At 41.6% G+C, this 16,860-nt stretch overlaps 1 protein-coding gene across 1 annotated transcript in view; it reads left to right on the top strand.

The window, feature by feature from the left end:
- Positions 1-2,582, top strand: part of MARCHF11 (membrane associated ring-CH-type finger 11) — a 115,188-nt gene extending 112,606 nt beyond the window's left edge. The window contains exon 4 of the mRNA XM_015139752.3: positions 1,064-2,582. Within this exon, the coding sequence (XP_014995238.3) occupies positions 1,064-1,386 (323 nt within the window). The 3' untranslated portion in view covers positions 1,387-2,582. The remainder of the gene's footprint in view (positions 1-1,063) is intronic.
- The last annotated feature ends 14,278 nt before the right edge of the window (positions 2,583-16,860 follow it).

Genomic DNA, 16,860 nt, shown 5'->3' with positions numbered 1-16,860 from the left:
TGCTCTCTCCACCGACTTCAGTGGACTTTCAGCCTCCTCAAAGAGAAGAGCTCTTCCTCACTTCTCTATCTGAGAGACCTTCCCCAGGGACTACTTTTTTGTGAGGGATCACAAATTCAAAAGCCTTTGGACTACATGCTGAAATGTAGATGTGTGAAATGCAGGGTGCGTGACAGATCTGGAGTGGATAGTGGAGATGGCACATGTGCTAGTGCATTCTGTCTGACTTAACGGTTTCCAAGTTTGCTGTATTACTTTATTTTCCTAAGAGTCTGTCTCAGAAACGTGGAAAGAGCTGATTCACTTTATAGCAACAAAGAACAAGCACCCCGGAGCCAGCCTGCCTGTTTTTGAATCCCTGCTCTCCACTGCTACTAGTTGTATGTTTTTGAGCAAGTTTCTGAGCATCCCCAAGGCTTTGTTTCCTTGTTTATCCAACGGAGGAAGTGCTAGTACTTACTTTATATGGCTATGATGAGTACTACATGGGATAATATTCATAAAGCTCTAAAGTAACTGTTCAATACATTTTGTTGAATTGTTGAGGAGAATACAAATAACAAAATTTATATGGTTTTTACTGTGGGTCAGGCATTGTTTTAGGAACTGGGGAAACAGTAACCTTAGTATCTGTAACGACCTTAACATCTGTCTCTTTCTCAAATTAAATTGCCCGCTGGGTTCAAGCCCCTTATACATTGCTTGGCCACACAATAGGCACTCAAGACTATGTGTTAAATCCATAAATGAACCTAATGATTCTCCTAAGGCAATATAAGTGCCCAAGGCAAAATCTGAGCCATGATGGAGCAAGGAAATTATATCTGCCATAGCTTGATTCTCTACATATTAATGTACTCTTACTCTTCAAAAATGGATTATTTCTGTGTCATATGGGTAGTAACTTGCCATTAGCCATAACATTTGAGCAGACAGAATACCATATTTTTGCTGATGATGAATAACATAACTATTTTTGGATCCCTTACTAGTATACAAAATAACGCTCCCAACCTTGGATTGTCACCAGTCTTTTTGTTTTTTTTATTTCCTCAAATTTTAGGTCTCATCGTTCATGAAGGAGCTGCAGTTTACAGAGTGTTTAAGCGCTGGCGAGCTGTGAATTTGCACTGGGATGTGTTAAATTATGACAAAGCCACAGACATCGAAGAAAGCAGCCGGGGAGAGTCTTCCACAAGTAGGACTTTGTGGTTGCCATTGACAGCTCTGCGGAACAGAAACTTGGTCCACCCAACTCAGTTAACCTCGCCGAGGTTTCAGTGTGGCTACGTGTTATTGCACCTGTTCAATCGGATGAGGCCTCATGAAGACTTATCAGAAGATAACAGCTCGGGGGAGGTCGTGATGAGAGTGACTTCAGTGTGACAAAAGCATAAGATGATGCAGTGTGGACCGCCCTGCACATTTTGGAATGTAATTGCAATGAATGGCAAAACCATAGCACTTCTAAAAACACATCTATGAACTTTTTAAGATTTATGCTTTTTATATGAACATTTGAATTGCAAATACATTTTTTTCTGAGAAAAAGAGTCTTCTTGTTCTTCGTTGTCTGGTTTGTCACATCTTTTGTAAGTTGGTACTTGAAATCATTATACATATAATTTAACTATACTTGGTTAAAAGAATAATGAAAGTTATCCTTAAGGCCAAAACTATTTTTTCTTGCTTGTTTTAAATATATTTTTATGAAAGCTTTTGCTCTGTGTGTAATTTTTCAGACCTGTTACAAACGGGCAAGAGTTTAGGACGCTGTGGGCAGATTCCAAAGTGCCTGTCAGTTCTGCAACACAGGGAGCTCTGAGGTGACGCTCTTGTGCCTCGTGCTGGTTGGCAAACTGAAGCGTGACTTTTTGCTGTGTTGAAGTAACCAGTCACCAGGAATGCATGATCTAGGACTTATGTCTTGTTATCTAATTTCTGAAACAGAGAGCTTGTAGAAAGATAAAAATGAGTGAAATAAAAATAGTTTTACTCCAGTACATGTTACATAAGCAGAGCATCTTGCGTACTTATAACCCCAAAAGCTCACCTAAATGTCGTGTCATGGTACCTGCAATAATGATAATGACTAACATTTGCATAGCCCTCTGATAGACCTATCACAATTAATTCGGTTAATTATTAGTGTCTTGAATTCTTTGAGCACCATCTTAATTAGATTTTCTTTTGGTAAAACCTTACATACCTTCTTAAATCATTTAAACGCTAATCCTTTAACTTAGTTTAATGAAGTTCTATGAAATATGTTTGCCAGCAGTGAGAAGTCTTTTTCTTTCACTAGATGAGTATTTTTTTTAATGAAAAGAGGAGACGAAGAATGAGGCTATTGACTCCCCAGGAACAGGTTGCTAACTAGGGGTACCTGGGGATTTTCTACCTTCTTATCTACCTAATGGAGGTAATTGGCACATTTTAATGAACAACCACAGAGCAGATGAGAAGACAGGAAGGATGTTTTCCCTAGAAACATGAACTGAACATGCTGGTTGTTTGAAGTAATTAATGACTAGATTTTAAATCATATAAAATAAAATGCTTTACATTCTATTTTCTAAAAATAACTTTTGGGTGATTAATAATAGAATAGTTCATGTTTATATAATGGAATACCTCACAGAATAGAATTGTGATTCCTCCATAGCAAATTCTCCCAAAACTTGAAATAATATTTTTCCAATCAAAAGCTGTGTCACAAATGATAAGGATGTGACAATTTGCAGAAACGTGAAGAATGAATCATAAAAGAAGGAAAATTCAGCCACTATTTAAGGGCAGATTTAGGTGGTGAGAATGTTAAACAGTGTTTCAAACTTTGATTGATTGCTTGTTTTAATCCGATGTTCCATGAGCACAGTCCTGGGTGAGATTCCTGAACAGTTGCATCACTAAGGCAGATCATCAACAGCATAACGTTTAATAGAGGATAATTGTGGTTACTGTTGACATTACAATTGAGAGCATTGTGTTAAAAATACTGGACTAAGAGACTTGAGACACAAATTGGACTATCACTGCTCCACTGCCCTTTGAATTAATGCACACCTTTGTATGCATATCAACTCACTCGAAAACAAAAAGGGACAGAGGATGAGAACCCCGCTTTCTCTAATGACTGTATGGGGTGCATGAGGTGGAGATGGCTGGAGACAAGACTGCATGATGGAAAGTGAATGATGGAAATATCCATCAGGAAAAAAAAAAAAAAAAACAAAACCACGCACCCTAGTCTCCCTGTTTCCCAAGACCTTGCCCTTTGAGTGTACCTTTTGTCTACATCCTGTCTTCACAGCTCCCACCACACACACACACACACACTCTGAATCAATGTTGGAATAAAAAATTGGCAGAATTTCCACTCAACAAAATGTACCATCCATGAAAATGATTGCATAGAAACACAAAAGAGGTGGAGCATGGTGGCTCGTGTTTGTAATCCCAGCACTTTGCTAGGCTGGGGCAGGTGGATAATTTGAGGTCATGAGTTCGAGACCAGCCTGGCCAACATGGGGAAATCCATCTCTACTAAAAATACAAAAATTAGCTGGGCGTGATGGTGCGTGCCTGTAATCCTAGCTACTCAGGAGGCTGAGGTACGAAAATGGCTTGAGCCTGGGAGGCAGAGTTTGCAGTGAGCTAAGGTTGCACCACTACACTCCAGTCTAGGCAACAGAGTGAGACCCTCTCTCAAAAAAAAAAAGAAACTCAGAAGAAACACTCCAAGGGTGGGGAGTGCATTTAGATAATGGAAATAATAGAGCTTTAAAATAATTAAAATGCTTAATATCATGCTATATGAGTTAACGCCATATTTCAAACTCAGGCTGCCATACATGTCAAAAACATTTATGGTAAGGAAATGAGTTGGAAATATTTTAAATTATTATTTTCAAAATCGTTTTCAATATGATACAGATTTAGAAGCTGTATGCAGCCTGTCTCTTTTCAATAATCTGTAGTAGAGACACAGAGCACTTTCTGTGCTGGGCATTGTTGGTGGCAGGGTATGGACAAGCCAGGTTGTCAGGAAGACTCCGTGTGTGGGGATAGGCTGCACTGCATCATACGTGTCAACATACAGGTGAGCTAAGAGAGGTCCCAGTCTAGAGGAGTTGTCAGTTGCCCTAAGGCAGCTGGGGAAGGTGTCTCTGACGAGCCAACAGGACATGGGTCTGGAAGCATGAATGAATACTTGCCAATCAGACAAGGAGAGAACACTGTGGAACAGCTGCAGAGTAAAAGACAGGCATGTTCCAGTAATGGCGAGGCTTCCTGTAGGGGACTGTGGGCCACAGGTGAAGACATGACCCACCTTAGGTATCTGGGACTGAATCTCATATAGAAGCTGGTGTTCAAGCAGTGGGTGGTAAGATTTAGCAGGGTCATTTGTGGGAGATGGATGTTCTCTCTCCACCAGTTGCTGCAAATTCAAATGAGGCAATAAAAATACTAGGGCATCAAATGGGCTATGCTGCTTTCTTGCATTCTCCCAGGGGATGGCAACGTGCATCATTATGAAGAGGAAAGCACATCATAGGTTTTGTGGAGTGGAGGACAGTTTCTCCATTATTAGCCCCAAACACTTAATACATGTCATCATCTGATTTTTCGTATATATATTTTTTTGAGGCTGAGTCTTGCTCTGTCACCCAGGCTGGAGTGGAGTGGTGTGATCTCAGCTCACTGTACCGTCTGCCTTCCAGGTTCAAGCGATTCTCATGCCTCAGCTTCCTGAGTAGCTGGGATTACAGGCGGCCACCACCACATCTGGCTAATTTTTGTATTTTTTAGTAGAGATGCGGTTTCACCATGTTGGCCAGACTGGTCTTGAACTCCTGACCTCACGTCGTCTGCCTGCCTCGGCCTCCCAAAGTGTTGAGATTACAGACATGAGCCACGTCACTGACTCAATTTTTTTTTGTTTTTGTTTTTTATTCTATACATCCCAATAACTAAAACCAAAATAAAGCAAGCTCTTTCTGTTGTTTTTGTTTCAGCCTGGGACTGCTTCTCTTTTCTGCTTTTTCCTCATAAGTTAACAATGTTAGCCTGGCCTATTATTTTTGATGATGGACAAATGCTCCCTCCTCCCTTGTCTATGTATGGGAGGAGGATTTGTCTTCTAGCAACTGATGTGGATTTATTTATTTATTTATTTATTTATTCATTCATTCATTCATTCATCATTCATTATTTTCTGAGACAGAGCCTCATTCTGTCGCCCAGGCTGGAGTGCAATGTAGTGATCTCAACTCACTGCAACCTGCGCCTCCTGGGTTCAAGCAATTCTTGTGCCTCAGCCTCCTGAGTAGCTGGAATTACAGGCTTGGGCTATCTTGCCCAGCTAGTGTGTGTGTGTGTGTTTTGTATTTTTGGTAAAGATAGGATTTCACCATGTTGGCCAGACTGGTCTTGAACTCCTGGCCTCAAGTGATGTGCCCACTGGGCCTCCCAAAACGCTGGGATTACAGGTGTGAGCACCATGCCTGGCCTGATATGTCACTTTTAAACAGGGGTATTGCTTTGCCTATATGTCTCTGTATAGCTTAGGTTTTAACTTACATCTTTTAATAGCAGTCAGTTACAAATATCTGATATTTTAAACTTCTCTTTCCAAGTTCAACCTTTTATAAACTAAGATGTGGCAAAGTTTGTTTTAAATTATGTATGAAATAAATATTATATAATACATAATAAAATGTAATATATAACAATGTAATATATAATTATTTCATTATATACATATATATTATTTATATAAATCACATAATTTATACAAAAATCATTTGGTGTTCTACATGTTAAAAAATAATAGGTTAAAGACCTTAAAAAGGTACTTTAGGCAATTAGCTTAGTGCCAGTTTGTCAGTTCAGAAAAAATGTTTCCATCATGTGTGGGTGATACAGAATTTCAGCAGATGCTATAATTTGTAGCAAAGCTCAAAAGTTCTGGTCCCCAGTGGTACCTAGAGATTAATTCATTTCCGTCATAAAGGTGCCATTTTATAGACCACGGATTTATGTGGTTAATTCATTAAGGAATTTAAAGTTGTTTTGGTCAGGCGCAGTGGCTCAGGACTGTAATCCCAGCACTTTGGGAGGCCAAAGTGGGCGGATCATGAGGTCAGGAGTTCAAGACCAACCTGGCCAATATGGTGAAACTCCAACTCTACTAAAAATACAAAAATTAGCCAGACGTGGTGGTGGGTGCCTGTAATCCCAGCTACTTGAGAGGCTGAGGCAGGAGAATCGCTTGAACCCAGGAGGTGGAGGTTGCAGTGAGCCAAGATTGAGCTACGGCACTCCAACCTGGGCAATGGAGCCAGACTCCATCTAGAAAAAAAAAAAAATAAAAAATAAAGTTGTTTTAAGATGTTTTCTCCCTAGGAAATATAGGACACTAGGAGCCAATGGGAGAATGAAAATAATGCACAGTTTCCTATAAAGTTTCGGTGGTGCATTTTTTAATCATTTTTTTTTTTTTTGATACAGAGTTTCACTCTTATTGCCCGGGCTGGAATGCAATGGCACAATCTTGGCTCATTGCAACCTCCACCTTCTGGGTTCACGCCATTCTCCAGTCTCAGCCTCCCTAGTAGCTGGGATTACAGGCACCCACCACCATGCCCAGTTAATTTTTGTAAAGACGGAGTTTCACCATGTTTGCCAGGCTCGTCTCGAACTCCTGACCTCAAGTGATCCACCCGCCTCAGCCTCCCAAAGTGGTGTGATTAAGTATTTTCTATGTCTTTTCCAAAATAAGTGAGAGCAGTCACTAAATTTTCTTGCAACTTTTCATATTGTTGAGTTTTCTACATGCAACATGGCTTTTAGGGGAGAAATTATCTTTTTCTGATATTACTAATGGGGGAAAATGTTTGCTCTAATACGTACAGAGAAGGGAGCTTAATGCATCTGTCATGGTGAACTGGGCATTTAAAAATCTTGCCTATGGACCCATCAAGCAGGGATATTCGTGGCAACTGCTGGACCTCAGAAGGGGCATCAGCTGTGGGCAAGAGGATCCATGGAGAGAAACATCTTATTACAGCGGTGTAGTTAGCTCTTCATCACTGCTGCCCAGGGGCTTTGGGACTGTGGAGCTCTGCGCAGAAGCTGCTGTGGCAATGAGAACAATGGGTGGAGGCTGTAGAAACTCACTAGGACACTCTTCCCATGATAATCTTGAGAATGTCGGGATTTACCAAAAAGGAAGAACCAAAGCATGGATTAGGAGACCAGCAGAAGGCAAAAAAAAAAGCACTCTTCAACTAAGTCCTTTATAATGAGGCTGCTTCTGTGAGCTGCAGCTCTCAGGATGCTTCCTTCTCTATAGCCCCATCCTCATTCATTAATCTTGGCTTGGGCAAACACGGTGGGGGCGTTCTCCCCACAGTGCCATTGTTGAGGCTCGTAGTGGGGCCCAGCTGGCTCCTGCTGGGTGTGTTAATGAGGATCGGTGTCCTAGATGAGCTGGAGAGGCTTCCCCTCACAAGATGAGGAACAAGTCAGGAGCAGCAGCAGCCGTGGAGGGGATGAGGAAAGGGTGGGGGCACAGTGACCAAGAGCCCAAAAGTCACCCTGTGAGGTGAAAAGGAGGGGAAGCTGCTAGGAACACAGGATAAGAGACAGGCTGGCTTCAAGTTTATGGTCATGTGGGGAATGGAGTCAAGTAAACTGGCATTGAGAACAGAGTGGTGTAAGTGCTGTTTTGCAGAAATAAGAACTCAAGGAAGAGCACATGGGAAGGACAAGTGACCTGAGGGTTCAGGGAGGGTCTCCTGAAGGAGGTCACCTTTTAAACTGAGAACCTGAAGAAGCAGGGGCTGACTGAACAGGCAGACAGAGTGTGCACAGGAAGCAGGCACATTTAGAGACGAGCAGAACACTTGGCAATTTACATGCAAGGGACTGATACGGTTTGGCTTGTCCCCACCCAAATCTCATCTTGAATTCCCACGTGTGTGTGAGGGACCCGGTGGGAGGTAATTGAATCATGGGGGCTGGTCTCTCCTGTGCTGTTGTCATGATAGTTAATAGGTCGCACGAGATCTGATGATTTTAAAAAGGGGAGTTTCCCTGCATAAGCTCTCTTCTCTTGTCTGCCAACACATGAGATGTGCCTTTCACCTTCTGCCATGATTGTGAGGCCTCCCCAGCCACATGGAACTGTAAGTTCAACAAACCTCTTTCTTTTGTAAATTACCAGTCTCAGGTATGTCTTCAACTGCAGTGTGAAAACAGACTAATACAGAGGTGCAGAGAGAGAGAAAACAAGGAGAGCTGCCCAGATGTCTCTTGCGATCTGCAGGATGGGGGAGCCCTGTGCTGACCCAGGTACAGGGAGCTCAGGGCAGCAGGAGTTGGCAGAATGATCCTATGTCCTTTGGTGGCTTTGCTGAGTTTGTGCGCACATAAGACAGCAACGTGGAGATGACCAAGAGGCAATCAGATGTGTGAGTCCAAAGCTTAGGAGCAAGATCGCTGCTAGAATCTTATATGTTAGGGACATAGATGGGACCAGCACCTGTGGGAGGAGTGGGGATGGAGCGGGGGAGAGAGAGTGTGCAGAGTCAGGAGAAAGACCAAGGGAGTTAAATGTTTAGAAGCCACAAGGGGAAAGACTGCTTCAAAAACAAGTCAAGAGTATCAAATGTTCCTGAAAAGTCAGATCAGGACTGTGAAGCCTGTGGCATTTATCAGCAAGGAGGGCCTTGGTGCTCTTGACAGAAGCAGTTTCAGTGAAATTGCAGGTGGGAGAGAAGCTGCAATCTAATTGTGAATGACAGTGGCAAGTAGGCGGTGGCTGTGTTTCTCAGAGTGGGATTTCCTTTTCTTCCTCCTTTTTAATTTTTTATTCATTTGTTTCTCCTTCCTTCATTTCAAGATGTGAACTCCCTGAGCATGTTTAAATGGGAGTTGAAATTGTAAATAAGTAAGGATGATAAACCTCCCTGAGGAGGGTGGAGAGGGTGGGATCTGGAGCCCTGCATAGTGTTTGAGCTGCAACTTCAACCAGAAGTGAAGGAGGAGAGCGAGGGTAGGGTCACAGGTAAGTGCACAGCTTTGGTTAGAAGGAAATTAGGGAAGCCCTGCTTGGTGGCTTCCATTTTCTCTTTGAAATAGGAGACCTGGTACTTCATACTCAACCTCTCTAAACCAGAACTCTTTGTTTCTTCTTGAAAACCTGTTCCCCTGTCATCTCTGAAAGTAGAAATTGCATTCTTACAGTTGCTTAAGCCAAAAAATCTTGGCATCATCCCTAAATCCTTCATTCCTTTGTATCCCATCTTCAGTCCACTAGTGAATTCTATCAGTTCAGTCTTTACCATTTTTTTCCAAATCTAATCACCAGTCATTACCTCCCTTGCTGGTATAAGCCACCATCATCTCTCGCGGGACTATCTCAATAGCTCCCTGACGTCAGTTGTACTGAGTTGAATGGTGTTTCCTCCAAAATTCATGTCTTCCTGGAATCTCAGCCTATGACCTTATTTGGAAATAGAGTTTTGCCTATGTAATTAGTTAAGATGAAGTCAAACTGGATGAGGATAAGCTCCAAATCCAATGAGTGGTGTTCTTATGAGAAAACCAGGTTGAGACACAGAGAGACACAGACACACAAGAGAAGGCGACATGTGATGATGGAGGCAGAGATTGGAGGGAGGGAGCTGCAAGCCCTGAGGGCCAAGACTGTTGGCAGTCACCAAAGCCAACATGAAAGGATGTTCCCCTAGAGCCTTCAGAGAGACCATGGCCCTCCTGACACATAGATTTTGGACTTCTGATCTCCATAACTGTGAAACAATGTGTCTATTTTTTTTGAGCCACCCAACTATTGGTACTTTCCTATGACAGCCACAGAAAACTAATACACTCCTCTTGCTCCCCATAGTCCTAGCTCAGAGCAGCAGAGTCATCATTTTAGAATATAAATCATGTCATTCCTCTACTTAAACACACTCGAATGGGGTCCCATCTCACTGAGAATGAAGTCAATGTCTTTGCAATGTCCCACAAGGTCCTACGTGATCTACCTCTGTGACCTAGGCTCCTACTACTCTTTTACTTGCTCAGTCTGGCTTGTGCGAGCTTTGAAACATATAAAGCATCTTCTGTGCTCACTGTTCCCTCTACCTAGAACACACTTGCCTGCATGTCCTCATGGACCACTTTGCTTCCTTCCTGTCATGAAGTCCTCTTGGACCACTCTGAAATGGTGCTTTCCTCCTGCTCTCTGCTCCCTCCCTCTGGTTTACATTCCCTGGAAAACTTTCCAGCACCCAACATAGTGTATGTTTATTTCCTACTCTTTACCTCCACTAGAACATAAACTTGATGAAAATTGGGGCTATATTTTGTTCATTGCTGCTCCCTTGATTATTAGCATGACTGGCACACAGCATGTTTGGCACACAGTAAACTCTCAACAAATATTTTTTTAAATCAATAAATGAATATGCTAGAAATATAGATCAGAGGAGACTGTTGCAAGTTTGGATCAGAGGAGATTGTTGAAAGTTTAAATATGGTGGAAGATGGGAAAGGAAGGGAACTGAGAAAGAGAAGGCCTGTCTGGAACAGCAAGGTGACAGTTGATACCAGAAACCGTGACTTTACAGGGTCACCCATGTGAGCACCCCACACTTGGGTTTAAGTATAAAGTCTTGCACAAAGTGGGTTAACTTGTGCAGAAGGATGCTCTGATCAACACTGTGTAGTGTTAGTTGGACAAAGTTTGCATTAAAAAGAATCATGTGACAATGTTGAAAGCCAGATAAATCACCATTATTCACCTGCTAGGAGATTGCAGTGCATGTGCTGGTCAGATTATAAAACCACTAAGATTTCTTATAGCTCTCACACTTGCCAGTTCCCTTCCTCCCCCAACCTTCTTCTCCTCCTCCTTCATAATCTTATTCTTTCCCTTCTTCCCTTTCTTTTTCTACTTCATCACTAACACACCATTATCAGAATCCACATTAGCTTCAACTTCTTCTTTATCACAGCAGACTTCTGACCTCTTTCTGGCTGCCATCATTTCGGAAACAATGAGGAAATACAATTTATACGAAGGCTGGAAAACATTTTATCTTTCCTGAATAGGTTATCTCTTCAATAGTTATTCTGCCAGCTGAGATCCTTGGAAAGGCTCTACAAATATCTTACGGGCATTTGTGACTTGAATAAAGTTTTCTGAAAGGATGAAAGAATTTGTCTATTGGAAATACTTTAAGATAGGCTGTTTACAAGTTCCTGGTTGAATGTATTAGGCTATGATTAATTTCATCACTGCATATCTAGAATTGCTCTAACATCTATTGAATGATAATTACTCATTGTAACAGTTTCCTGAAGGCTTCTCTATGGGCTGCAAAAATGCCTATGCAATTAATCTCTAAATGCCCTCTGTAGCGCATTGGTGATCAACAGAGTCAAATGAAATTACATAGAGGTCTTCCCAGCTGGGGGAAAAATGAGGGGTCTAGCAAGAGCCAGGTTGAGTGATTCAATGTCAGCCCAGAAGCATTTGGTACAGAAGGCGTTTGCAACAGAGTTTTTTAACATGGAGTAACTTCTCAGGCTGTCAGCTGTACTGACACTGAGTGCATATGAGAGGAATTGTTTAAATACCTTTTCCCTAAATGTTCTCTCAGACTCATAATGTGTATGGGTCAGAAGTTTGCATTTGACAATTGTAGCTTATTGAGACTATCCTTTGGATGAATCTCGACTCAGGTTGGATTTCCATGGCTCCACCCACTTTTGACTGGGTTTTGCTGGATTTTGAGCAGCCACCACTTCCTGGTATTCAAATAACCATGAGGAAGAAGAACCCCATAAACCTATGTCTGGTGACCTAGATGCTCCACCATCCAGACCCAGCACCTAAAGGAGAGAGTCAATGGTGTGTGTGTATAAAGAGTGAGCAGGGGGATGTGGTCAGGAAGAATGAGCGGCTGTGGCAGTTCATGGCTCAATGTTACTTATGAAGCATCTTTCAACCTGGCTTCCTCCCTAAAAAAGACTGACTAATTGATGAGAAGGAAGGTGCTGAGACACATGACCATGAAACAAACAGAAGATAATGTCTCGTATTAGTTTCCTGTTGCTATTGTAAAAAATTACCACTTTCTTAGTGACTCAATAAAACAATACAGATTTATTATCTTACAGTTATAGTGGGCAGACATCCCAAGCAGATTTTAAGGGGCTAAAATTAAGGTGTCAATGTGGCTGGTTCTGCAGGGGGCAATAGGGTTCAATTTGTTTTCTTATCTTTCTTTCCAGCTTATGGGGTTTCTCACATTCCTTGACTTGTCGTCCCTCCCTCCATCTTCCAAGCACACCACTTCAACCTCTGCTTTCTCATCACTTCTCCTCTCTGACTTTGACTCTCCCATCTCTATCTTATAAGAGCCTTTTGATTATGATTGGCCCACCCAAATAATTCAAGATAGTCTTCCCATCTCAAGATCATTCACTTTATCACGAGTTTTTTTCTGCCTCATAAGGTAAAATATTTACAGGTTTGAGGGCGGCATAACCAGGACATCCTTGTGGGGCCATCATTCTGCCAATCACAGATGTGTTTGGTCTGAGCTCGTGTGCAAGCACATTATTCTGAGTCTCTAAGCTTTTGTTAAGGCTACCAAATGCTCGAGTCCTAGTTGGACATGGATACTGCCAAGCATAGTTCTCTGTATGGACCAGATAAATTTCCAGATAATTTATTTTATTATATTTGAGTCATCAAATTATTTACAGTTAAATCTTAGAAGCATGTAGACTCCAGGTCACCAACTAGCCCAACAAGGGAAGAGAGGGAAATGGAAAAATCCTGCTCTGCCCTCATCCCCACGACTGAAAGCCACCATTGCAACTACCAAGACAAAGTGTTGACAGCACGGCTCTCAGCACTTCTACTCAAATTGCAAATTGCTTACCTGCTTATGCTTTACCCATCACAAAACAATCTGCTTCAGTTTCATAGTAATCCCTTTATGGCAGAGAGCTCCCAGGGATCATTTCTTGAATTAAGATGCCCAGAGGAATTCACTGGCAATGAAACGGGATCAGAGAGACCTGTAAGCAGAATCATGTTGTTCTTTGAATTTCACTTGCTTTCATTTTTATTTAATTATTTGGTATAGATAGTAAATGTTATAATAAATTTAAGCATACAATTTGAAAATTATGAATGAGAAGGCACATATATATTTATTTATTATATATATACTATATATATACACACACACACTATATATATATATATATATATATAGTTGGAGGTGGGGCCTGGTGGGAATGACAGGATCATGGGGATGGTTTCTAATGGTTTAGCATCATCCCCTCAGTGCTGTCTCATTAGTGAGTTCTCATGAGATCACTGTTTAAAAGTGTGTAGCACTTCCCACTTTGCTCTCTCGTCCTTCTGTTTCAGTCATGTAGGAAGTGCCGGCTTCCTCTTCACCTTCCACCATGATTGTAAGTTTCCTGAGGACTCCCCAGCCATGTTTCCTGTACAGGCTGTGGAACTGTGAGCCAATTAAACCTTTTTTCTTATAAATTACCCAGTAGTTCTTTATAGCAATGTGAGAAGAGACTAATAATATATTGTCATCTTCCTTCCCTGAGGCCCTCAAATTCACACTGCCTGTGTTCCTTTGGTCAGTAAATGGCATTATAATCCTCCCAGTTGTCCAAGCCGGGATAGAGGCATCATTGTTATCTTCCACCTTTCCTGTGTATTTACTTCCTTAATATCATTCAATCCCATTTTCTCCATGCCCACTGCCACCACCTTAATAAAGACCCTCCAGATATCCTGCCTACTTTTCTCTAATAGCCTCTTATGTACTCTCCCAGCTTCTAGTTTTGCTCACTTCAAATTATTTCCTGTGTTTCTGTGAATCATTTTTCTAAGACATAAATCTAATCATATTATTGTCGGACTTAAAATTTTTCTAAGCCTTCTCTTTGCCTTTAGGATAAAATCCAAGCTCCTTAACATGGTACCCAAGTGCCTGGCCCCTTCCAATCTCCCCAGCTCCATTACTTGCCATGACCCCACATGGACACAATGTTCCAGCCAGAATGGAGGCCAAAAACCAGCATGGATCTGAGTTGGAAATTACACACTGTAACCCAAAAGTTCAAACACAAAACAAAAAGGAACTTTTACTTTTTGTAGCCTTAGGCTTCAAGTGGTTCTGGAGTCTCCACCCTCATTAAAGGTGTTACCTGGAGTGGGGGCAAGGCATTTGAATTTTCCAGTCAAGACAACTCAGTTTCTTCTGGTCTAAAACAATGTTCTGAATAAAAAGTTGTGTCTTTAGGGTAAATTTCTTTCTTAAAACAAAAAGGAATCTTTAACTCTCTCCTTTTTTTCCCCCTCGTTAACTCTGGAGGCAGAAGGAAAAAGGGAGGAAGGGTTATATATAATCCTACAGTGATGGGAGAGGAGACATTGGTGGTCACCTTACGATTCTATCTTATAGGCCCCACTGGCCTCTGTCTGGTGTAGATCTAATTGCCCCCAGTTTTTGGGTGTAGGCTTTGAGCCTCACTGTATCTGCTGCACCAGTAGCCCGAAGGCCTCCTCTGTTGCCTCATCTTGCATGGTGGTTGCTCCAGAGTAGTTTGGCCATCTGCTCCCCACTGTGCCATCCCCATCTTGGCTCTCAGCGGGCCACCCACCATCTGAGTCTCACCCAGTCTTGCCAGTCTCACCTGCAATAAGCTCCAGGTTTTGGGCTGTCTGCCCTATGGGATTTACTTGTCCCAGGCCTTGAAAACTCCCATGAGGGATGTGCAAATTCATTCTTTTTCTTATAAACTAATTTTATTGAGTTTTAATGTACAGAAACTCATTAATGTTTAATGCACACGTTAAACTACAGTTGACAAATGTATATGCATGTGCCACAAATATCCCAGTCAAAATGTAGAACATCCTTACCACCCCAGAAAGTTTTTTCTGCTCCTTTTCAGTCAGTTTTTGTGCCTCCCAGAGGTAAAAGTTGTTGTGACGTCTATTGTGATAGATTAGTTCTGGCTGCTCTTGAATTTCATGTAAATGAAATATGTACATGCCATATACTACTGTACATACTTTTTGTATCTGACAATATTTGCTTTTCAAAATGTTTTTGGGATCCATCCGTGTTGTTGTATTTATCAGTTATTTGTTCATTTTTATTGCTGAGTAGTATTCTATTATATGAATATATCACAATATCAATTTCCCATTAATGGACATTTGGACTGTTTCCAGTTTGAGACTATTACAAAAAAAATGCCTATGAACTTTCTTGCACACCTCTCCCACCACTGTGATATCATGTAACCCTTCCTCGCTTTTTCCTTCTGCCTTCTAAGTAAAAGGGAAGAAAAAGGAAGAGGGTTAAACATTCTCTTTTGTTTTTTTCAAAAAGCTATTTATCTAAAAGGTTCAGTGTTTATTTAGAAGATTGTGTTTGTACACATTTGTAGTTTCAAGTGTAGAGGTCTTTTATATCTTTTGTTAAAATTATTTTTAAGTGTTTTATATTTTCATGTTTTTGTATACAGTGTTGTATTTTTATTTATTTTTAAGTTGTTTATTGTTAGTACATAGAAACAAAATTGACTTTTTTATGTTGAACTTGCTAATTCCACTAATGATTCTCATAGGCTTTTATTGTTGCTGTTGTTGACTCCTTGATGTTCTCTACCCACACAGTCAAGTCTACATCTGTACGTAATGACTACTTATTTCTTTCTTTCTATGAAATTTGCGTTTAATTTTTACCTTCTTTGTCTAGCTTCTTTTTTTTTTTTTTTTTTTTTCGAGATGGAGTTTCCCTCTTGTTGCCCAGGCTGGAGTGCAATGTCACAATCTCGGCTCACTGCAACCTCCACCTCCCAGGTTCAAGCAATTCTTCTGCCTCAGCCTCCTCAGTGGCTGGGATTATAGGCGCCCACCACCACGCTTGGCTAATTTTTTGTAAATTTAGTAGAGATGGAGTTTCACCAGGTTGGCCAGGCTGGTCACGACCTCCTAACCTCAGGTGATCCTCCCGCCTCAGCCTCCCAAAGTGCTGGGATTACAGGCATGAGCCACCACACCCGGCCCTTGGTCTAGCATCTTAAGGTAGGATCTTAGATTATGGTTTTTTAGTCTTTCTTTATTTTTTATTTTTATTTATTTATTTATTTATTTGAGACAGGGTCTCGCTGTCACCCAGGCTAGAGTACAGTCACGCAACCTCGGCTCACTGCACCAACACCACGCCTGGCTAATTTTTTGTAAATTTAGTAGAGATGGGGTTCACCAGGTTGGCCAGGCTGGTCGCAACCTCCTAACCTCAGGTGATCCACCAGCCTCAGCCTCCCAAAGTGCTGGGATTACAGGTGTGAGCCATCACACCCGGCCCTTGATCTAGCTTCTTTATGGATTTTTAGCCTTTTTAAATTTTAATTTTGTTTTCATTTTTTGAGATAGCGTCTCGCTGTCCCCCAAGCTAGAGTACAGTGGTGCAACCTCGGCTCACTGCAGCCTTGACTTCCCAGGCTCTGGCGATCCTCTTGCCTCAGACTCTCAAGTATCTGGGACTAAAGGTGCATGCCACCACACCCAGCTAATTTTTGTATTTTTTTGTAGAGATGAGAGTTTTGCCTTGTTACCCAGGTTGATCTCGAACTCCTGAGCTCAAGTGATCTACCCGCCTCGGCCTCCCAGACTGCTGGGATTACAGGCATGAGCCACCACTGCCAGCTCTATTTTCTCCTAACTTAGACACTTTAAACTATACATTTCCTTCTAAGTGCCGTTTTTACTGCATCCTGCAAGTTTTG

Source organism: Macaca mulatta, chromosome 6 (genome assembly GCF_049350105.2).
Source record: "Macaca mulatta isolate MMU2019108-1 chromosome 6, T2T-MMU8v2.0, whole genome shotgun sequence".
In the NCBI taxonomy this organism is placed as follows: Eukaryota; Metazoa; Chordata; class Mammalia; order Primates; family Cercopithecidae; genus Macaca; species Macaca mulatta.
This window is presented reverse-complemented; position numbering and strand designations above follow the sequence as displayed.